General features: G+C 40.4%; 1 protein-coding gene across 1 annotated transcript; it reads left to right on the top strand.

Moving 5' to 3' along the window:
- Nucleotides 1-10109: 10109 nt before the first annotated feature.
- On the top strand, nucleotides 10110-14354 carry SLITRK5 (SLIT and NTRK like family member 5). The gene has a single exon (XM_055426852.2). The coding sequence runs from the start codon at nucleotides 10112-10114 to the stop codon at nucleotides 12995-12997; it is 2886 nt and encodes a 961-aa protein (XP_055282827.2). The 5' UTR covers nucleotides 10110-10111; the 3' UTR covers nucleotides 12998-14354.
- Nucleotides 14355-23932: the final 9578 nt, after the last annotated feature.

Raw genomic sequence — 23932 nt, 5'->3', positions numbered from 1 at the left:
AAATTTCGAGAACAACAGATAAAAGTGAAACGCCAGTTGCTTAAAAGGGCAGCAGAAAGCAAAGGATTGGAGTTGGGGGAAAAGTAAATTTATTTTGAAGGGATAAAATGATTAAGGGAGTCTCCTGTTGAATGAAGGATTCCAGTTGATAAAAGTTGAATAAACTATGGTCAATGTAGACATTCTCATGCAAGCAGCAGTCATTTTTTAACCATTGTGAGGACACTGTGTTTTAGAATGATTGTTTTTCTCTGAAAAACCAGAAAGGATACAGAAAATATAGGCATAACAAAATTCTTGTTTGGACTTGTTTCCTAGAAATTACTAGACATATTTGAGAACCAAGAACTAATGAATTCCAAGAGACAAATCATAGCTCCAGGAGGAAGATACAGTTAAAGGTTTATCTGGCTCTATAATGAAACTGTTTTTTGTCCACAGGAATGTGCATATTTCAATGCAAGCTAGTCTAAGCCAGATGGCAGCAGACTTTGTTCTAACAGGGCCTGATAATAGTTTGTATATTTAGAATATGTCACAATTACACACTCACTCATCTTCCTGCAGATAGCAGTGAAGATCTGCTGCTGACCATTTCAAGTATAATCACTTATTCTCTCTAGAGAATCATTTTGATCGTTCCCTTCACTTATCATATCAAATAAAGCTAATATTGCCAGTACATAGTATGGCTCTGTACAGTGAAGGTAAAGGGACGATAGCGTCTATTAATTAATATTGGCAGCTAGAATTGAGTGGCACATATAAATGCTATGGAAAGAAATCATTTTAACTAACCAGTTTATACTCATTTTTTTTTAATTTTTATTTTTATTGGAGGGTAATTATTTTACAATATTATATTGGTTGGTTTTGCCATACATTGACATGAATCCGCCCAGGGTGTACATGTGTTCCCCCTCCCCAACCCCCCTCCCACCTCCCTCCTCCCCTTATCCTCCCTCTGGGTCACCCCCGCATACCAACCCCGAGCATCCTGTAACATGCATCGACCCTGAACTGGCGATTTGTTTCACATATGAAAATATACATGTTTCAATGCCATTCTCCCAAACCATCCCACCCTCACCCTCTCCCACAGACTCCCAAAGACTGTTTTATACATCTGTGTCTCTTTTGCTGTCTCGTATACAAGGTTATCATTTGCATCTTTCTAAATTCCATATATATGTATTAGTATATTGTATTGGTGTTTTTCTTTCTGGCTTACTTCACTCTGTATAATAGGCTCTAGTTTCATCCACCTCATTAGAACTGGTTCAAATGCATTCTTTTTAATGGCTGAGTAAGAGTCTGATGCTAGGAGGGATTGGGGGTAGGAGGAGACAGGGACAACAGAGAATGAGATGGCTGGATGGCATCACCGACTTGATGGACATGAGTTTGAGTGAACTCCGGGAGTTGGTGATGGACAGGGAGGCCTGGCGTGCTGTGGTTCATGGGGTCGCAAAGAGTCGGACACGACTAAGCGACTGAACTGAACTGAACTGAATACTCCATTGTGTATATGTACCAAATATTTTTAGAAAGATATTCGGTACCTCCATAGGTAACAGTGTATTATAAAAAAAAATAAAATAGTTTTGAGAACTATAAGACAGAATGTAATTTGGTAAAATCGTCTTCTTCATCACCTTTCCTATCATTCTTCCAAATATTATCCTTATTTCTCAAGTACATAGTGTTTTTATAGGGAATCTGCATGTTAATTGAAATGCTTATATATAATGTGCATGTAAATATATATATATATATATATATATATATACACACACACACACTCTTCCAGGTGGCTTCCATGGTAACTTAGAACTCAGTGGTAAATGACCCTCCTGCCAATGCAGGAGACACAAGTTCAACCTCTGTGTTGGGAAGATCCCTTGGAGAAGAAAATGGCAGCCCAATCCAGTATTCTTGCCTTGGAAATCCCTTGGACAGAGGAGCATGGCAGACTACAGTCTGCGGGGTTGCAAAAGAATCAGATACCACTGAGCACTCACTCACTCACTCTTTGTGTGTGTGATGAAAAATAAATCTCCATTCTACTCAAGATTTCCCAGTTCTCCAAGAGGCAATCACTACTGAAGAATGTGTGTATCTTTCCTGAAAATTACTCTTTTCTCCCTTTCTTACTGTCTTTCTCTGTTTCTCTCTCTGTTTCAACAGGGTTCATAGATGATGCTACATACACTATTAATAATGATAGATCTGGATTCCTATATACACTGTTATTACAGGAAGAAAAGTCTCCCAAATTATAGGTTGATATGTACCACTTCTCGTTGAGTCAGACATGTGGCTGTTCTAAACCATTTACAAATGCATAAGTCTGTTACAATGAATATCTTCTTACATATCACATCCTATACTTTATTTTGGTAAAAACTGTAGGCTACTTTCTGAAAGTATGATTGTTCAAAAGAGATATCCATTTTAACTTTGGGTAGTTATTTTCAAGCAGCCCTCCAAAAAGGATGTTTTAATACCTAAAACTGGCAAAAAAATAAATAAATAAGAGGGTATGACTCATTTGAAAAGACCTTGATGCTGGGAAAGATTGAGGGCAGGAGAAGAAGGAAACAACAGAGGATGAGATGGTTGGATGGCATCACCGACTCGATGGATATGGGTTTGGGTGGACTCCGGGGGTTGGTGATGGACAGGAAGGCTTGGCATGCTGCGGTTCATGGGGTCGCATAGAGTTGGACACGACTGAGCAACTGAACTGAACTGAACAAGAAACTATATGAGACAGGAAGAAAACGGTCTGTTTAATACATCTTTTTCTTTGGTGTCTCTGAGAGCATATTTCTAAGACTGAAAATAGCTAATTAAGTCTGTAAGTGAATAAATAATCTTAGTAAATTAAGTCAGTTTAGCCAGCCATTTCAGATTTTATAAATATCACTACATGATATATTTAATTGTTGTAATTTGAAATGTAGGAAATTGATCAAAACAATATGCTATATCATTATTTAGTTTAGCAACTGCACAGAGAAACAATTATAAGTGATGACTCATGTTTTCACCTCCAAGACAAACGTTTCTCCTTTCAGGGGTATGTGGAATATGTAATTTCAATTTCAAAAACATTAAAAATATAATTTAAATCTGAAACTTTTTTCATTTATTAAATATGGTAGTATATAGTCTTCTTAGCTATTATTATCAAAAAAGTAATTTATCCAGGTTAATTTGGGAGGAGACTGGAATCTAGCATTAGAATTCTAAAATCCTAATTCACTCACTGGTTGGGCTAACAACAGAAAATACAAGGTCTACTGGTTTTGATCTCAATGATTTTGATTTATAGTTGTAAAATCTCATAATTATCACCAAAGAATTTCCTTTTTTATAATCTCTGTTAGACTCCTGCATGATGTACTATAATTCTTGACTAAGCTCTTTACTATTCTAAATAAACCACAGAGTGATACACAAAAGTAATTTGATGAGATATCTTAAGAAATACTTTCAATATAAGAACTTTTCCAGGGTTCATAAGGCACTAAAACAATAATTCCAGGTAATAATAAATATGAATTCACAAAACTATATGGTCATGCTAATTGTAGTTTGAACTTAAATTTTAATATGCAGGTATTAAATTAGGTCCATAATTTGCACTAATTATTGACAAATATATAACCACATAAGAAATGTATTCATAATGACACGAGATCATGAGCTAATTATAATATGCATAAATATATTCATAAACAGCTGAACAAAGATTCTCAGCTTTTCACATCCATCTCAATCAAAAAATGTCCAATTTAGTATCAATGACCTAAAATCTGGAGAGATGTATTTGATCAGTCATTTAATTTTCTAGTTCCTAAGTGTGTTTATGTAATCATATGCATACATTTGAGTGTTGAGTTGTAACATGTATACATATCACATGACTATATATTGTTGAATACAGACTAAAACATGTTTGTTCCTCTAGATAAAAATCTTGCTCAAATTAGATCAGCTACATGATTCATTTATCTCTTCTAGGCAGTATCAACAGTCAAAGCAAATAAAAGTCTACACACTAAAAAACGAGGCTTTTTCTTGTTTTTATGATGTTTTCTTTCTCCATTCTTCTGTTCTTGTCTCTTCATGTCACAGTATTTTCTCAAAATTCACTTTCCCGCAGGGAAGCTTACAGAGACACCTAGTGGTAAACTCCTGGTGGCGTCTCAGGCCATCTTCAATACTGAGTTAATGACAGAAAGTTGTCATTAACTTATCCAACAAGAGGTAAACTAGAATGCTTTTAGTGTCAGTGTTTCTAACAAAATTATAACCTAAGTCAATTACAAACATGTTAATGCTGCTTAACAGGGTGCATTTTAATTAGGATAATAAAGTAAAAATCACACAAAACCAAAAATTAAACTAAAATGTGATATTAAATGCAATTGTGAAGATTTAGGAAAGGAATACATGAACTAAAATAACTATGCTTCAGTTACTTTGAGAAATCTAATAATTATATAAGCCACTTCATACCCATTGAGAACATCTATAGAGATTATCAACATTGAAAAATATGTCTCTGTGATAGAGCTTAACATTTATATTCCAAAAGTTTCTAATTGTAATTAACATATAATTTGAAAATTATGACACTTAAATACTTTCATTTTGCAAATATAAAAGCAATTTTTTATTAAAAAAATTTTTACAATGTTTATATCATGTTAGAAGATAATGACTAAATAAACAATACATCAACAAGCCTGTTTTGGGTGAAGTTTAAGTTGCCTGTTTATATAATGGACGTGTAGCAAGTGACTGTCATTCCTAGGCCAAATGGTTGTAAATTTACTAGGAAGTTTTGTTATTATAATACTTTACTTTTAATTATCTGATACTATAGATTTCTTCTTTTCTCCCTCCCTGGTAACTACCCCAAATTTAAGCAAAACTAACAAAATCTTTTCAAACCAGTATGAATGGCTTTAGTTAAAAAAAAAAAAAAAAGAAAGAAATTGCAAAATAGACTCAGAAGAAATTTCAAGCAATATTGCAAAACCTCAGAAGACTATCGTACTCACCACCTCTAGAAAACTCTTTCTAATTCAACAGAAAGGATGTAGAAAGGTATGATAGTGGCAATATGTACATAGATATTTTTCAGAATTAATATTAATTTTATATGTAATCAGGGTATTACAACCACAATGTTACCCCAAATATTACCACACAATATCAGTTATGTTTAAGACAACTGCAAAAGATACTACATACTTAATTCCAAAACTGAATGGGTAAAACACATTTAAGTGACAAAACTATACAGTTATCAAAAGAACAGACACATGTGTAACTCAGCCTACATTGAGCCACTTAGAACGATCAACTTTTCTTCTATGCCTGGGATGGACTACAGCTCTAATATTACAAACTGTGGAAATGTGCCTTATGATGGTAAAGACTCCCTTTTGGGGAGGGAGCTGTCTGGTTTCACGAAAAGAGCCAGGAATACTTACTGTAGAGAAGACGCTAGTAGAGTTTAGCAGGTGACTCTTCAAGAAACTTGCTTTCTATCCTTACTGCATTTATTTAGGGATTTCCAGCTTTTTCAGTATACACCAAATAATATTCACAATCTCTCTGAAAGTCGTTCACATCCCTTGTACCGCCTAGGCATACTTATCAAACTAATTCTTAAAAAAAAAAAAAATAGCGTCCTTGTTTGCAGTTAGGATGGACCACTCCCTCTTCCAGGGTCCTTTACAGGACAAGAGACAGCAGCACGGGCTGTGTGAGTCTAATAAACGCGAGGTGGAAGGCAGACCATCAGCCCAGGGTTGGAATCATCTGTTCCTGACCACCAAGCAGCCTGACACTGTCGGGGTTATTTCCACTCCTCCCTTTTTCAATCGGAGGGTTGCAACAGTCCAACGCTCGTGTTACGCACATGGTCCAAGACTCCTCTGTCTGCCACGAAGGTGGCAGTCGGGGCGGGGTTGGGGGGGCGCGGCGCGGCTCGGGTTGCGCCGCCAGAGCCGGGGACGCCTTCGCCCTCGGCTGCCATCTATCGGCCGCGCAGCGCCCGCTTCGCCCCGGGCCCATCATGTCTGCTGCAGCTTGGCTCGCACCAGCCGCGCGACAATAAACAAGTGCACCGGACGGGGCCCTGCGCCCGCGCCCGCGCCGGAGCAGCTGCCTCAGAGACCCCCGCGAAGCTTACCGCGTGGCCACCTCCTCCCCGCCCGGGAGGGAGGACGCGACTTTTCTCTGAGTTTTTTGGATTTTGATTATTTTTTTTTAAGAGCCGCCGGGCGGCCGGGACACGCCACAGGCTTAGAACAACGCTGTTCCTGCCCTCCCGGCCGCTCAAGGATGTCGGAGCTAGAGAATCCCAAATAATGAAGATCGTGCGGCGCATCCGGAGAAGGAATACAGGAAAAGCCCCTGCAAACACCCGGAGCGACGAAATGGCCAAGAGGATGCGGGAGCCTTCCACCCACTGATCAGGGGCCGCGGCGGCGGCGGCGGGCTCGGCGCGGGGACACCGGCGGCGGGATCCCAGTGCGGTGGTCGCCGCGGCGCAGGGGGAGCGGAGGACGGCGCGGGAGCCGCAGCCGCCGCGGGAGCAGCCGAGGGGCCGGTGCCACCTTCGCTCGCCCCCTCTCTACCATGTACAGTGTGCGCTGCAAGAAGAAGGCGGGCGATGCATGCACACCCCTGCGCCCCGCTCCCTCTGGCTCGTCCCCGGGCGTGCGCCACTGACCAGGGGGGAATGTGGTGAAGACGGCGAGGACAGCCCCGGGGGGAGGGGAGGGCTGGCCCGCGCGAACCCAGGCCAGGAGCCGGAGGCGGCTGGAGGGGGCGGCGGCAGCTACTGGCTCGGAGAAAGTTGGCCCCTAGGCAGATGGCAACAGTAAGTACCCGCCCGGGGGGCGGCGGACGATGCCGGGGACCCCGCGATCGCGCGGTGGCGCGGGCTTGGGAGCGAGTGTGCGAGGGAGCCTGAGTGTGAGCTGCTGCGAGCGCTCGGCGAGGCTGACCGTCACGTTGGCTGGGCCGCCCGGGCCCAGGCAACCCCGCTCGGCGTACCCCTCCTCGGGCTCCGCGCCTCCTCCCCGCCTCCAGCAGCTCTCTCCCTGCCCCGCCCGGCTCCCGGCCCCTACGGCGCGGCGCCTAGACCGCCGGTCCTCCGCCGCCCCCTCCCCCTCGCTTCCCAGCCCGCCGCTCCCGATCGTCCCCCCCTCCACCACCCGCCCCGACTCTCCCCCCCACACCCCGCTGCCCGCTCCAGCTACCACGGAGAGCGCCGGGGAGAGCCTTTCGGGGAGCCCCGGAACCCGCGGTCGCCACCGAGGCGGCGGCCCGGGGCTGGCGGCGTCCGGGCGCCTCTTTCCTCGCAGCCGCCGGGATCGCGGTGCTCGCCCCGCCTGGACTCGCGAACCCTAATGCACACTCCAAAGAGGTTTTTTTGGTTTTTTTTTTTTTGCAAGGGTGGCTATGATGAATGGGCCTTGGAGATGTGAGACGGGGTAAGTCGGCCGTTTACTTTGCCAAAGAGGCTCCAGCGTGTGTGTGTGTGTGTCTGTGTGTGTCTGTGTGTGTGGCGGCCGGGTGGCTGTCTTCCCCTCTCCTCCCGCCCCTCCTTCCTCCCCTTTCCCGGCGTTGGCTTTGGGGCGGGGTGGGGGAGGGGAAGCCTCGCGTCCTGGAACTCCGGGGGCTCCAGCCTGGGGGCCGCCGCGGGAGCAGCTGCGCCCCGGAGTGCCGGCCTGGGTGCCGGGCTTCAGCCCACCCGGCCCCACGCAGCTTCTTGCTGGGATGCTTAGGACGATGATCCCGGGTTTAATTCTTTGTGGGCAGGAGGAGGGAAACAGATACAGCTTCCCCGCCCCCGCCCTCCAAAAAAGAAAAAAAAAAGGAAAAAATCTGAGACTCTGAGAATGTGCAGCGTCCCCGCGAATTTACATCGGAGGTGCGTTTCCCAGTCAGAAATGTCAGCCTTGCCCGGCTCATTCAACTTTATTTGCTCAAATTTTCGGGCTCCTTTGATAGCAGGGAGGAGGGAATAGGGAGTGGGGTGAGAGGGAAGCTCTTCGACCCTGGCGAGCCAGAACTGAATTAAAGTTGTAAACGCTCAAGTTTAATATTGGCTGGACACGTTTGGCGATGGGCTGTCAGAGCGGGTGGGAGGTGAATGGGGGCGGGGAAGCGCCGGGCGGGAGGGGGAGGGGACACAGCCCCCGCTGAATGGCTGTTCCGATTTGATCCAGCGGAGAACGGCGATTTCAAGGTAAACGTTTTGCTTTCATAGAGGGTGTCTGTGCCGCTGTTAAGCCAGGAGTGTTTTGTCGCTGCGTTGGGAGGTCGGGGATACTTGCAAGGTTTAGACACTGTGGGTTCCCATTCGTCTCGACACGTCTGGGTGACCACACGTGAATGATTCGCAGGCACACTTGCACACGTGCGTGCGAATGCAGGGGCTCTTCATAACGCGGGCTAGAGTCGACTCGGGGATCCAGATCGTGGTCTCCAGGCTTGAACCCGTCCTTCAGAACCGTCTTGGCTTTGGTTAGGGGTTGCGATTCGACATCAGACTTCGGGGGTGGTGAGGCAGAGCCAAGCAAGGCTGGACAGAGAAAAAAGGCATTGGTTCCACGAGCCCAGCATTTCTACCGAATGTTCCCTCTCCCCCTCCTTCCCCCAACCAACGCAACACACACTCACACACACTCGCTCCATTTATGTCCTTTCCTTCTGAGCGCTGCTGTCGACTCGAAGTAGGAAGTCGAAGGAAGCCTTTAAAGGGACAAAAAGAAAGGCAGAAAGAAAAGGGAGAGGAGGGTCACATTGATTCCTTGGGGAGATTAAATTCGGATATTAAAACACTGACTAGTATCACTTGCTGTTCCCCCTTCCTTGCTCCCTTCTATTTTACCTCTTAATCAGCCCAAGTCCCCTTTCTGAGGGAAGAAGGTGGGGGGTGGGGGGAGTAAAACCTTGATAATTAAATATAATAACCAACTCCAATGGTGGGGATGTTGGTGAGGATGTTGGGGATGTTCAGTCCCAATCTTGCTAATTTGGTAGGGTTAGTTTTGCATACCGTGGCAAAGAGACCGGAGCCCGAGGTGAGAGAGGCTTTGGCGCTGGTCCTGGGTTTACTTTTAGCTTATTTTGGGTAAACCGTGGGAACGTCTTCTTTAAACTCCAGGTACCAGAGCTTGTTCCGGGATTGCGGATGCCTTCGCAGAGTTCTTTGTAATCCATCGTGCAGAACTATTTCAGTGGCTTAAAAATGCGGTTTAGTAGCGTCGCTGACATGATCAATGAGGAGAAGTGGACGCAGGGCGCTCTCGGGGAGGCGCTGCTAAGTGGCACCGTGCATGCAATTAGGACGCTGATGTGCTTAATAGCGTGATAGTGAAGTCCACCATCAAAGCGAAAGCACTCTCCTTTTTCTCCATGCTCAAAGCTCCCGGAAGACAACTGGCCTTAAGAGCTTCTTCTGGGTCCTTTTGATGCCTTATCTCTCATGCTTTTTACTTCTGTGAAAAGTATTCTTTAGGTTCCCACCCTGGCATTTCCAGCGATGGTTTTAAAATAGCCCAAGTATTGTGGGTCCTGGGCTTTTCTGTGAAAATGGGAGACCTTCACGGTGAACTGTTAACTGAAGAGGTTTTGAAAGAAAAGCAGAGGGACTGGGTATAGGTGAGGTGGGGAACGTGATAAAAATGGTGCTTCTTTTCTCTAAAATTTAAACCGTGAATCTGAACTGACAGCCATTTTATGTATATTTATGGATTGGTTTTGAAAGGGGGGGGCAGGCAAGAACGCTAAGACGGGACTTTGCCTAACCTGCCCTTATCTTGTAAGGAGCAGCATGTTCCTGTTGTCATTAGGGAATGAAATCAACATTTAAATCAAAGTGAATATCAGGTTTTAATAAAGTCTGGAGAATGTCCATGTACCTCGGGGTGTGGGGTGTCATTACTCTCCTCTTCTTCTGGATGTCAGAAAAACAGTATTAGGAAGGAAAGAGACTTTCTGATTGATCCCTTAAGTTTTTGTTATATTCTGTTGTTTCCTTTTTTTCCCCCTTCTCTCCCTTGCAGGAGATAAAATGCACACGTGCTGCCCCCCAGTAACTTTGGAACAGGATCTTCACAGAAAAATGCAGAGCTGGATGCTGCAGACTCTAGCGTTTGCTCTAACATCTCTCGTCCTTTCGTGTGCAGAAACCATCGATTATTATGGGGAAATCTGTGACAATGCATGTCCTTGTGAGGAAAAGGACGGCATTTTAACTGTGAGCTGTGAAAATCGGGGGATCATCAGCCTTTCAGAAATTAGCCCTCCCCGTTTCCCAATCTACCACCTCTTGTTGTCTGGAAACCTTTTGAGTCGTCTCTATCCCAATGAGTTTGTCAATTACACTGGGGCTTCAATTTTGCATCTGGGGAGCAATGTAATCCAGGATATTGAGACCGGGGCTTTCCATGGGCTGCGGGGTTTAAGGAGATTGCATCTGAACAATAATAAACTGGAACTTCTACGTGATGATACCTTCCTTGGCTTGGAGAGCCTGGAGTACCTACAGGTCGATTACAATTACATCAGTGTCATTGAACCCAACGCTTTTGGGAAACTGCATTTGTTGCAGGTGCTTATCCTCAATGACAATCTCTTGTCCAGTTTACCCAACAACCTTTTCCGTTTTGTGCCGTTAACGCACTTGGACCTGCGGGGGAACCGACTGAAACTTCTGCCCTATGTGGGGCTCTTGCAGCATATGGATAAAGTCGTGGAGTTACAACTGGAGGAAAACCCCTGGAATTGCTCCTGTGAGCTGATCTCCCTGAAGGATTGGTTAGACAGCATCTCCTACTCCGCCCTGGTGGGGGATGTGGTTTGTGAAACCCCTTTCCGCTTACACGGCCGGGACTTGGACGAAGTGTCCAAGCAGGAACTCTGCCCAAGGAAACTTATTTCGGACTACGAGATGAGGCCGCAGACGCCTCTGAGCACCACGGGGTACTTACATACCACCCCGGCCTCGGTGAATTCCGTGGCCACTTCTTCCTCTGCTGTTTACAAACCCCCCTTGAAGCCCCCTAAGGGGACTCGCCAACCCAATAAGCCCAGGGTGCGCCCCACCTCTCGGCAGCCCTCCAAGGACCTGGGCTATGGCAACTATGGCCCCAGCATCGCCTACCAGACCAAATCTCCGGTGCCTTTGGAGTGTCCCACCGCGTGCACTTGCAACCTGCAAATCTCCGATCTGGGCCTCAACGTCAACTGCCAGGAGCGCAAGATTGAGAGCATCGCAGAGCTGCAGCCCAAGCCCTACAACCCCAAGAAAATGTATCTGACGGAGAACTACATCGCCCTGGTGCGCAGGAGTGACTTTCTGGAGGCCACGGGGCTGGACCTTCTCCACCTGGGCAACAACCGCATCTCCACGATCCAGGACCGCGCCTTCGGGGACCTCACCAACCTGAGGCGCCTCTACCTAAATGGCAACAGGATCGAGCGGCTGAGCCCGGAGCTGTTCTACGGCCTGCAGAGCCTGCAGTATCTCTTCCTCCAATATAACCTCATCCGCGAGATTCAACCTGGGACTTTCGACCCGGTCCCAAACCTCCAGCTGCTATTCCTGAACAACAACCTCCTGCAGACCTTGCCCTCAGGCGTCTTCTCAGGCCTGACTCTCCTGAGGCTCAACCTCAGGAGTAACCACTTCACCTCCTTGCCGGTGAGCGGGATCCTGGACCAGCTGACGTCACTCATCCAAATCGACCTGCACGACAACCCTTGGGATTGTACCTGCGACGTGGTGGGCATGAAGCTGTGGGTGGAGCAGCTCAAAGCGGGCGTCCTGGTGGACGAGGTCATCTGCAAGGCGCCCAAGAAGTTCGCCGAGACGGATATGCGCTCCATTCAGTCGGAGCTGCTGTGCCCTGACTACTCGGACGTGGTAGTGTCCACGCCCGCGCCCTCGTCCATCCAGCTCCCCGCGAGGACCAGCGCGGTGACCCCCGCCGTGCGTCTCAACGGCACTGGGGCGCCCGCGGGCTTGGGCGCGGGCGGAGGCGCAGCGTCGTCGGTGCCCTTGTCGGTGCTGATCCTCAGCCTGCTGCTGGTTTTCATCATGTCGGTCTTTGTGGCTGCGGGGCTCTTCGTGCTCGTCGTGAAGCGCCGGAAGAAGCACCAGAGCGACCACGCCAGCACCCACAACTCCGACGTGAGCTCCTTCAACATGCAGTACAGCGTGTACGGCGGCGGCGGCGGCGGCGGCGGCAACGGCGGCGCGGGGGGCCACCCGCACGCGCACGCGCAGCACCGCGCGCCGGCGCTGCCCAAGGTGAAGACGCCCGCGGGCCACGTGTACGAGTACATCCCCCACCCGCTGGGCCACATGTGCAAAAACCCCATCTACCGCTCGCGGGAGGGCAACTCTGTGGAGGATTACAAAGACCTGCACGAGCTCAAGGTCACCTACAGCAGCAGCAACCACCACCTGCAACAGCCGCCGCCGCCGCCGCAGCCGCAGCCCCCGCCCCCGGTGCAGCTGCAGCCGGCGGGGGAGGACGAGAGGCGGGAAAGCCACCACTTGCGGAGCCCCGCCTATAGCGTCAGCACCATCGAGCCCCGGGAGGACCTGCTCTCGCCGGTGCAGGACGCCGATCGCTTTTACAGGGGCATTTTAGAACCAGACAAACACTGCGCCACCACCCCCGCCGGCAACAGCCTCCCGGAATACCCCAAATTCCCGTGCAGCCCCGCTGCTTACACCTTCTCCCCCAACTATGACCTGCGACGCCCCCATCAGTATTTGCACCCGGGGGCGGGGGACAGCAGGCTGAGGGAACCGGTGCTCTACAGCCCCCCCAGTGCTGTCTTTGTAGAACCCAACCGGAACGAGTATCTGGAGCTAAAAGCTAAACTAAACGTTGAGCCGGACTACCTCGAAGTGCTGGAAAAACAGACCACCTTTAGCCAGTTCTAAAAGGCAAAGAAACTCCCTTGGAGCTCTTGCATTTCAAACAAATAAGCGAGCAGACACACATCGTGAACCCCATTTGATTCATTGTGTTGTTTCAACATTTAGGGTGAAGTGCCTTGGCACGAGATTCTCAGCTTCGGCGGAAGATACTGAAAGGGTGTGCAATTTCCTTTTAATATCACACGCGGGGAAACGTTTGTGTACACTGGGGCACATCACTTTCTCTTCTAGCGTGTGGGGGAGGCGAGGAGAAGGGCTTTATGGAGGGCAGTTTGCTTCGCGAGGGACTTGTTAAAGGTCGTAGTCATTTTTGTAGTGGTTGGAAGTGTTGAGAATGTTGGAAGGTGACAGCGCATAGATTCTCCTCTTCCTCTATTACTCTTTTCCCCTTCCGCTTCTCCCCCTTTGAGCCACGGGTGGGTCTAGATGGCTTTTGTGGAGAGATTAGCACACCCCCAACTTTAATAGAAAGTTTTTTTTTTTTTCTTTCTCTCTCTCTTTCCCCGTCCCCACTCTCTCTCTTTCTTCTCTCCTTCCTCCTCTCTCATTCCTTTCCTTTCTTTTTAAAGGATGTGTTTGTATGCATTCTGGACATTTGAATTAAAAGAACAAAAGTATTGTGATCTTGAAAAGATCACCATAGATGTGGACAAATCATTAAAATTACAGAGCTATATGATCCATAATTGATTAGTCAAAATAACTTATTGATGAAATATACGAATATTTTATTGTAGCACCTATTTTTATATGCACATTTAGCATTTCTCTTTCCTTCACTATTAGCCTATGATTTTTCACTGAGGTGTCGCACTATATCAGGAGCTGTATTTCCAAAACTGAAGTGATATCAGGAAGGCATTTAAAATCTTATTAAAAATATGGAGAACTTACATCTTAAAAGTCAATGCAACCCACCCAATTGGATCTGTAATTAAAATAAAAAAGCAAAACTGATTGTATCCCAATGTATAAAAGAAAAATATTTATGGCAATTAATTGGGCCATTCCAGTGAGAATCATGTGCAAGTTTCTGGTTTTATTAGAGAAGATTTAAAAGTATTTTTATTAGTCAACCAAAATGATGTATTGATTTGACTACTATTGTAGCCGATTTTTGATTGTTTAACCAAACCCAGTTGCATTTGTACAGATCCACATGTACTGGCACCTCAGAAGACCAAATGATGGACTGTACAAATCTCTATACAATGTCTTTATCCCTCTGGGCAGCAAGCAATGGTGATAACCACAAACAGGATCTCTGTAAGATGGGGCTACTGTTGTTACAGTCTCATGTATCCCAGCACATGTAATTTTTTAAATAGTTTCTGAATAAACACTTGATAACTATGTCAAATATGAGGGACTGAAGTAATGATTACTTAAGTGCAAAGAAATGGCTGTGTGATTTAATGAATCGTCATTATTAAGACAGTAGCTAACTTCTATTCCTAAAATGTCCCGCTAATGATGAAATATGTATAATTGCACCTTTGTTGGTTCAGGGAAGTATGGTTATCTAAATGTGTCATTTAATGTGCTCATTCATGAAATTTCAACTGTTTACTTCTTTTCCTTACTGAAGTATCCATCTAACATGTGGAGCATGGTAAGTAACACACTGCATATTGATTTTGTATTTTGTCATACTAGTATTATTATTAGTATTATTAGTATTATTTATTTGGTCTACAATTTTGCATAGTTTACCTTGTGTAAAGCTACCTGCAACAACTGTGATGGGTACTTTTATCTCCAGTTGATCTATATCCTAAATGTCAAAATGTTGGTGAGTATAAGCTGTTCATGTCTGAGTAAGGTTTGCCAGTGAATTAGATTATATTCAAGGATAGGAAATGTTTGGATTAATCTGAACCTTAAAGAGCCACATGCTTCATTGTTGTTTGGTACATGTCTACATAATCTCACCTGCAATGTGTACAATGTCAAGGGCTGTTCATGAACTTTGTTTAAGGAACATTTTCCGTGGCATTCTGCCACATAGAGGCAGCATTCACCCATGAGTAAATTGACAGTAACTACTTGAATTCAGATTGAACAGGTGGTAACAGTTTCCCTAAGGAGTTAAAAAAAATAAATAGTAATACTACCTTGGCCAAGAGAAGTAAACTATCCCAATTCTGTGCAACCTTTTCCCTTCCAAATTTTTTTTTCCAGAGGGGAAGTAATAAACTTAATGTCATGATATTATCATGGAAGCAATGTATCTCTTACTCTCCATCTGCCTCCTCCATGTTAGATCCAGGATTAGAAGATAAATATAAATATTAGTATTTGCCTTCACAATTGGGGTTGCTATTAATTTTGTCTTCACAGTGGGAGTTATTTTTCTTTAAAATTGCTTTCACAATATTATTGTATGTAGATATGGCAGTGTTGTATGAATTATAAAATATTTTAAGGCAAAGTGGAATCCTCCATGTAACTAAGTTTTATTTCTTAATTGATGTATAAAAACGAAGAGGCAACAATTACATGAGGTAAAAAATGTAGGTCTGGACAATAGAAGTAGCTTCCAGAAAGTTTGTTGATGTATTTTTCAAAGATTTACAAAGTAATATTATTGTTTTCAAGCCAGTACTATTCCATATAATCTTGTCACTGTAGGTGGTTCATTTCTACCTCTACTCTTGGTAAGGTATCCAGCATTTTTTTAATCTCAAAAAATAACAATTATGTAATTATAGAAAGAAGATATTTCTAATTTTTAAATTATACTCTTCCCATCTGTATGAAGAGGATAAAAGAAAACTTATTCTTGCCCTAATAAACTTGAAATTTTAACATATAGAATCATGAAACTGTGTAGAATTTAACAATGAATTATTTTTCTCCTTTCATATGGTTTCCTGACAAAACATTGGCATACACAACAGAACATAATGTGTGTGGTTTTGAATATCTGAATTTTGGGTTTTCAGGTATACTGAGTAAATAATTAAATTGGGTATATCTGTGGTATGTGATTGGATTAAGGAACCCAGGAAATTCTTTCTATAGAAGTTTGGAGAACAACAGTATGTAATGTTTCAGACATCAATTAAAATTTGAATGCAAACTAAGCTTACTCTTTGTGCTTGTTCAATTTGATATGTTGCATAATCTAATACAAATATATCTCCAGGTAGAGATTACAAAATCTTATTTTTATCTATGTATATATGATTATAGTGTAGATACTTAAATTACCTCAGAGAAATATATTTCATGTAAATGTAGATAATTTGTAAGCTAATATTCAAAATGCTTTGCAGCAAAAATAATGATTGCAGTTATGAATCAATTCATAACAATTTTAGCATCATACTCAGAACATGTCTTTTGTTCAGGCAACATTATCACCTCTATGTATGTGGAGTGGAAATTTTTGATAAATGTCCTGGATATCCATCTCTGCCTCTCACCATTGTTCCCTCAACCTTGATAGGAGAATCAAACTAGTTTGTAATGAAGAACCCACACAACATGTGAAAAAGGTCAGAATTTAAGAAAAAGTTTAGAATTTAAGAACTTAATCTGTCAGTTTCTTGCCCTATATCATTAATCCTATTCTCATGACTCAGCAAGTATTCAAATTACACATATATATATATATAATTTTATATTTACTTCTGGGCTGTCCTACATTTTTTCCTTGTATCTCACCCTTCCCTCCCTCCTCTCTCCTTGTCTTTTTTTCATTTTTCAATAGAGCAAGGGAAGCAGTGAGAATAGTTCAGTCCTTGTTTGAAATGACAAAAACTGGCTACTTAATTTCAAGAGCTTAATAGGTTGTTCCCAAAGTCACATAATTCCAAATTAATAAAAGTAAAGCAGAACACAAATATGCTTCCAATTCATTTGGAGAAATACTTCTGTTGCAATTCCAGATGGCCCCAAATTAAGAAATTTGCAAAAGTGGCAAAACATTTCTTATAACTCATTTTAAGAATAAATTTGACACTGTGAAAGAGGAACTAAAAACAACAAAAGTGGCAATTTAAACCCTGGAATGTAGGAGCATTTATTGATTTTCAAAGGAAATAAAACTTGAAAGTAATCATTTAACTGATATTAAATCAGCTGCTTAATTTATGCATAATGCTCTTTATACCCATTGAAATTCTCTACTATTTTGCAAATACATATATATAAGAATAAAATTAAAATAGTTGGATGAACATTAGTTATGTTCCTAAAAGTAATCATCTAACATCTAAATCCAAAGAACGTTATGTCATTAATATTGCATTTGACAACTGACCATTTTATCAGATTTTAATTCAATTTAATGCCTATCTGTATCTGTATTTCTGTTAGCATATTCTGTTAGTATATGCTACATATACTAACAGACAAAAATGTATTATCAAAGAGATCATTCCATACCCAATTTTCATTTCAATATTTTAATTATTTCAAATTATACTTTTGTGTTTTACACTTTAGGCATGTTTGATGGGGGAAAAAATTTATGCAATGTAATTTGAGTGTGATAATAATATACTCTTTTCTTCCTCTGTGGCAGGGGTCAAACATTTCTAGTGTTGTGCCAATATCACAAAATGAATATCTTTTTTTTTAAAAGAGCAACGTTTAAGCTTGAGTGATTTATTTCTTATAAAAAGAACTTTTAAAGATCAAAACATAAATATTTCAAAAAGAACTGATGTAATGCAAATATGAAATAATTTTACTTTTTCACTTTCTATCTACTGTCAAAATAAAAATGTAATGATATATTGCATAATACTAAGCATATCAGGTTCATTTTTATTAGATACTAAGAAAGCCATTTATAGAAGAAAAGTAATATCCATAAAGATATGTTGAATGGAAGTCTTCCAATGAGTTTTTTTATTCTTTTTTTAAATTAGGTATCTTATCAGTGAACATGAAGGAAATTGTATATTTCTGCCATAAAATAAACATGTTCATTCTTCAAAATTACATATGTTTCTAAAAGCGGAAAATATGAAACAATGTTTTCATGACTGAATTTTTTTAGGTTAACATATGCAAGAATGGAATTACCGCTTTTTTCAAATGGAAAGCTCATCAGTATCGTGGTCGAATTTCAACAAACTTATTTGAAGATCATTACATTTTAAGACATATTTCCAGTATATCATGGTGTAAATTCAATTTAAATTTTTGATATTTCAGTACTGAATCATATACATGCTAGTGGTAGATTTTGGTTACATTTTAGTATTTTGGAATATGCATATTTTAGATTTTCTTACAAATTGATTTCTACCACCAGTAATAATTTATAATGTTTCCAGCTAACACATTTTTAAGAATCTGATTGTATAGTTCATTAAAAACAGAATTTAATATTGACTATTGAAAGTAAAATAACCATATTTTCAATTTGTAATTAAATACATGTCCATTTAAGTAAAACATGAAGGGTGACAGTAATCCCACGTTAATTTTTTTTTCAGTCATGAATGCTTTCACTTTATTTTTCTTGATCCCATGTTAATTGATTACGAAAATTCTTTGTCAGGTACTATTATAGAGACTTTACCAGCATGTTTTATTCAGGAGAGATTCATCAAGTTGTTGTAGACTAAAATTTCAAATAGTAAGTGAAAAAATTGATATGTAAAAAAGGAATACCTGGCCAATAAATATATTTGCCTGTAATGATATATCTATTTAAATTATCCATATAAAATCGTGTCTTCTACCATTATAATATTTTTGCTGTGTTTAAGTCCAAAGTCAGAAAGAATATTTCACTTCTGAAAATCCTAATAATGGGAAAGTTACAGCTATCAAATTTATCTAAATCCTGAGTTTTAATACTGGCTTTAAATCTCCAATCCCCAAAGTAAAGTTTATAGTACATGTTTTTCTTTGTTACTGAACTCTGCCTTCTCTGCTGCTGCTGCTGCTAAGTTGCTTCAGTTGTGTCCGACTCTGTGCGACCCCACAGACGGCAGCCCACCAGGCTCCCCCGTCCCTGGGATTCTCCAGGCAAGAACAATGGAGTGGGTTGCCATTTCCTTCTCAAATGCGTGAAGGTGAAAAGTGAAAGTGAGGTCGCTCAGTCGTGTCCGATTTAGTGACCCCATGGACTGCAGCCTACCAGGCTCCTCTGTCCATGGGATTTTCTAGGCAAGAGTACTGGAGTGGCTTCTCTAAGTTCCCTAAAGATATGTAAATGCATATAATGTATGTCTTTTATGTTTTGGTTTTTGATCAACATTTGAAAGTGAAAATGAAAGTAGAAGTGTGAGTTGCACAGTGGTATCAGACTGTTTGCAACCCCATGGACTGTAGCCTGCCAGGCACCTCTGTCCATGGAATTCTCCTACAAGAATACTGGAGTGGGTTGCCATTCTCTTCTCCAGGAGATGTTCCCAACCAAAGGACTGAACCCAGGTCTACTGCATAGGAGGCAGACTCTTACCATCTGAGCCACACATTTACTAACTTGTTAAATTATAAATTAAATTTGGTTTCATTCAAACTGTATCCTGAATTTTATAATTATCCCCAATTTTTTACAGCTAGTGAATAGTATATTTACATGAGTGGCTCCAAATGTGAACATTTTGATTCAGAAATTACTCATGTATGTTAGAGAATATTTAAAATCATTCGCCATACTACCATTTAAACTTCATCAGAGCAATATTTTTTTACCCAGTTAAGATTTAAAAGCCCTAAGTCTTAGGTGAAAATTTAGTATCTCATTAGAAACTTTAACAGAAAAAAAAAATGTAAAAGATAAATACTGAGTATTGGGATATCTTCTCCTAAGCTATCAAAATTGTACATACAATAAACCTTTATTGTGTGTTTATGTAAAAGTACATTTTATTAAATTTCTTGTTTCATATGCCTTGAAAAATTTTGACTTTCTAAAATGAACCCTGTCTTTATTTAAGAGTTTATCTCATTGAAAATTTTTTTCTTTTGTTTTTCTCAGGATGTGATCTTATTGTCCCATATGGCTTTGACCTACACCTTTATTTAAAAACTCTGTGCCCATTTTCAAAGGTACTGAAAACAGTTTCTATTATTACGGTTAATTCTTGCAACTCAAATCATTTCATTCTTCCCCAAAAGAAAAATTGAAAAGAAGTTGATATATTTCTCCTATTTGCTAACTTAACATGAACTTTGGAGCAAATTAATGATTATCCCAAATCATTCAAAATAAGCAATCTAAGTGCTGTGTAAACATAACAATGTGAGTGTGAAGTTGTGGATCTAAATTGTCATTATGGAACTGTTGCTCATTAATAATCTTAAATATACAGCATCTATATATAAAAGTGAAAACATCTTTGAATGTTACCAAAATGCCACTATTGTGTATTTAGTAACACTAAAGCATACAGGTCAAAGCCTGAAAAATTGGCTTTATTTGATCAAAGCAACTTTATTTCCATTTAGGAAAAATAAATTTGAATTTGAATGCATTTAGGCTAGAAAGCACCCTCTATATTACCTTTGTTTAGCAACTTCATATAATTTAATATTATCTGCTGAAATGCAAGAGCATTTCAACTTTCAGCGACGTTTAAATTAACTTTGTTTCTTCAGTGTTAAAATGTATCTATCAAAGATTTTTAGGATTTGTTCTCTAGGAGCTCTGAGTTGTTAATTCTTTATATATAACATATGAAGTAGCAGCTTCTATGTAGTCTTATAAAGAAATCTAGATTAAATAAAGGAAAAATAAGAATGAATAAATTTACAACCAGATGGAGCCAGTTTACTGTACATGAATGCTCTATTAAAAATGTAAATGTGTTAAAGATTTACAGTGACTTGGAGTCTCCAAGAGCTATTTTTGTAAACTATCCCTGGACTTTCTAAGGAGAGCAATAGTAACTTTAAAAGCATGTTCTTATAGAGGGAATATTATAATTGCAGCTCAAAACAAAAGATTTTCCCCAAATAACTAACTGCTCATGTACTTGAAAATACTGTAAAAGGTCAATTCAGTAAAAATATGTCAACATCAAATATTATGAGATTCACTTCCAGGAAGGAAAATACAACTTGGAAAATCTGATCAAACAGATTTAGGACCAAAAAAAGAGGGAGAAAGAATTTCCAAGGCTATGTTTTCAATGTACTAGGGCAGAATAATTAGTAGGGGAAAGATATTTTTGGTATTACATGACTGTGCTACTGATAATTTTCCTGTGAATTGGTATGTATATCTAGAGGAAGTAAAAGATAATGTAATAAGATTCCCAAGCTCTCCAAATGTTTGTTTTCTTTCAAGATTTATGTTCACTTTTTAAGACTAAACTGACATATTTTGTAAATAAAATTTGGATTTCATCTTTTAAAATTATTTTTCTAACAAAATGTTAATTAGATTTACTATACAAATACATTGTCAGTTGGATTTTTATTTTTGCTTTTGATTTGGTTTATCAATCATCTAAACTTACCATTTTCTTTTATTGAAAGCTAACAAGCTGTGCCTGAAATAGCAAAATGATAGGTGCATATTATTTGCTGCTATTTTATACCAAATGGTAGTCATTGGCAAGGAAGCAGAGGATGATACTAAAATTCTAAATTTATGTTTCATTTCCCATTACAGATAGTATGTCCTTTTGTAACTTTCTTTGAGTCTCTGCCCATTTTCAATTTGTGAAAAGTGATACGATGCACTTGGTTTATGAAGAGCTCAAAAAACTTAGATTTTTTCCTTTTTCTGCTGCGTGTATGTAAACAGTTTTCTCTCCCTCTTTATATGTAGGTATGTATATATATTAGTTTGGAAAGTATTTTTCAATTTCTCCATAACAGTTTATAAAATCAATAGTCACTTGTAGATACTTTACAGTAAATTTAAAGGTACAGCTTCTCTGAAAAGGAAAGAACTTAATGTAGTCTTATTGACTTTATTACATATTCTTACTCATAGACTATTGAACTTTCAGTGTATTTCAAAAATATATGATCAGTATTTATCTCTGAAAATATTGAGTGTTGTTTATACTTTATTATGTTTGCTTGTTTTGTTTGCATTTAACACATTTTGAAATTATTTGTGAGATATTTCCATTATTTTGGTTTTAATTCAAACAGTCTTGGGAATACTTTTTTATTAGATAAGATTCCATAATAAATGTCAAAGTTATATCAACTATCTGTAACATATACTTAAGGCTCCTTCGCTTAAGTTTTTTGCAGAGTTAACTACAAAAGGTAGAATAAATATATGACATATCATTCATCATTTTAATATAGCATTTACATACAGCAGCTGCTCTCCTACATAATGATTAATAGTATAGATAGTATGGAATTCCTTTTATCTGTTCTGGTATACATTTAATTGTTACTCCATTAACAAAATTACTTTCTCAACATTTTCAAATATCATTACAGTAACTATTTACTAGTTTCAGTGACAATGTGTGTTCCTCTTCAGAATCTTAAAGCAATCTTTATAGATTGTCATAAACAGCTCTAATGGTTAGAATTAAAATGGTAACAATGACAAATCAACAATAAACATAATTATAAACCATCATCTTCTCTAATAAGAGGAGAATGGAAACTCAATCACATTAAAATAATGTTCTGAAAGATACTGGAAATATAGCAAGCTGACATTCGTACCTAATAAAAAGATCATACTAATATCCTCTTACAATATTTATATTGTTCTATACAAATATTATATTCAGTGCCACAAATAATTTATTAATCCATAATTAATCCATTATTTTTCTCTCTAATTAACTTGCTGAAATTCATCTAAAAAAAGGTAGAGTAGGAAAAAGAGATATTTATGATAGTGACTATATCTATTACCAGATCCTAGGAAAATACCATGGAATTAGTAGGCACTCCCCAAATGAATTCACATATTTATAGATGTCTACAGACTAAGGTGAATTATGTGAAAACTATGAAGATCCTACAGTTGCCTGTCACAGTACCATGTGCCTAGCCATAAACTTCAAGGATGACTAAATACCAGTTAGGATATTATGTGACCACTTAGTACCTTGGCATGCAAATTTATAATAGGGAACCACTTGGAATGTTACTTCATTGTTACTTAGTTGCTAAATCGTGTCTGACTCTTTTGTGACCCCATAGACTACAGTCCGCCAGGCTCCTCTGGCCATGGGATTTAATACTGGAGTGAATTGCCATTTCCTTCTCCAGGGGATCTTCTTGACCCAGAGATTGAATCCACATCTCTTGCACTGCAGGTAGATTCTTTACCACTGAACCACTGGGGATGTTACTAGTGAATTTTAAATATATTTATAATAAACATGGGAAATAACTTTCCAAATGGCTCCACTTTTAGCTCACTTTCCTAAAAAAGTTTCAGATGGTTACAGAAAAATGAAAATGAAACTTGAGCACTAAGGCATAAAAATACCAGTTGTTAATTATCAGTTTTGCTTTGCTGGTATACTTGGTTAATTTTTATTAAATAATTAAGGAAAGTAGTGATTGCTGTTTTGCTCTTACTGTTCAGAGTCTGCATTATTCGAGATACTGATGAAATTTTCAGGCATTTCACAGATATGCTTCTGGTGTTTTAAGCCTGGTGAGGTGTTTATCTGTTTAGAAAGCTTTTCTGGGCACTATGTACTTTCCCCTGGGTGTGAGAAAATCAGTTCATCCTTTTAATGAGAATGTTTCCTCCAGGGAAAAAGTAATCCAGAAGGAATAATACATTCCTCAGGGCAGTTTCTGACATAGGGACACAGTTTTCTCTGGAGCTGACTGCATGTATATTTCAGTGGGAGATTTTTAATATTTTAAATATCATTGCATTTAGTCATAAGGCACCGTGACTATAGGATACAGTATTTTTTCAACATATATAGACATTTTTCTAAGCTCTTTTGCATCAATTATAATTAAAGAAATGTGTATTCTTAAAAATTGACCTATCTTCATACTTGAAGTATAATAAAA

The sequence above is a fragment of the Moschus berezovskii genome, chromosome 13, assembly GCF_049115385.1.
Source record: "Moschus berezovskii isolate FMDL1 chromosome 13, NW_MosBer_1.0, whole genome shotgun sequence".
Classification (NCBI taxonomy): domain Eukaryota; kingdom Metazoa; phylum Chordata; class Mammalia; order Artiodactyla; family Moschidae; genus Moschus; species Moschus berezovskii.
This window is presented reverse-complemented; position numbering and strand designations above follow the sequence as displayed.

Coding starts and splice junctions, on each gene's coding strand:
- SLITRK5 (XM_055426852.2), top strand. CDS start 10,112: ATGCACACGTGCTGCCCCCCAGTAACTTTGGAACAGGATCTTCACAGA.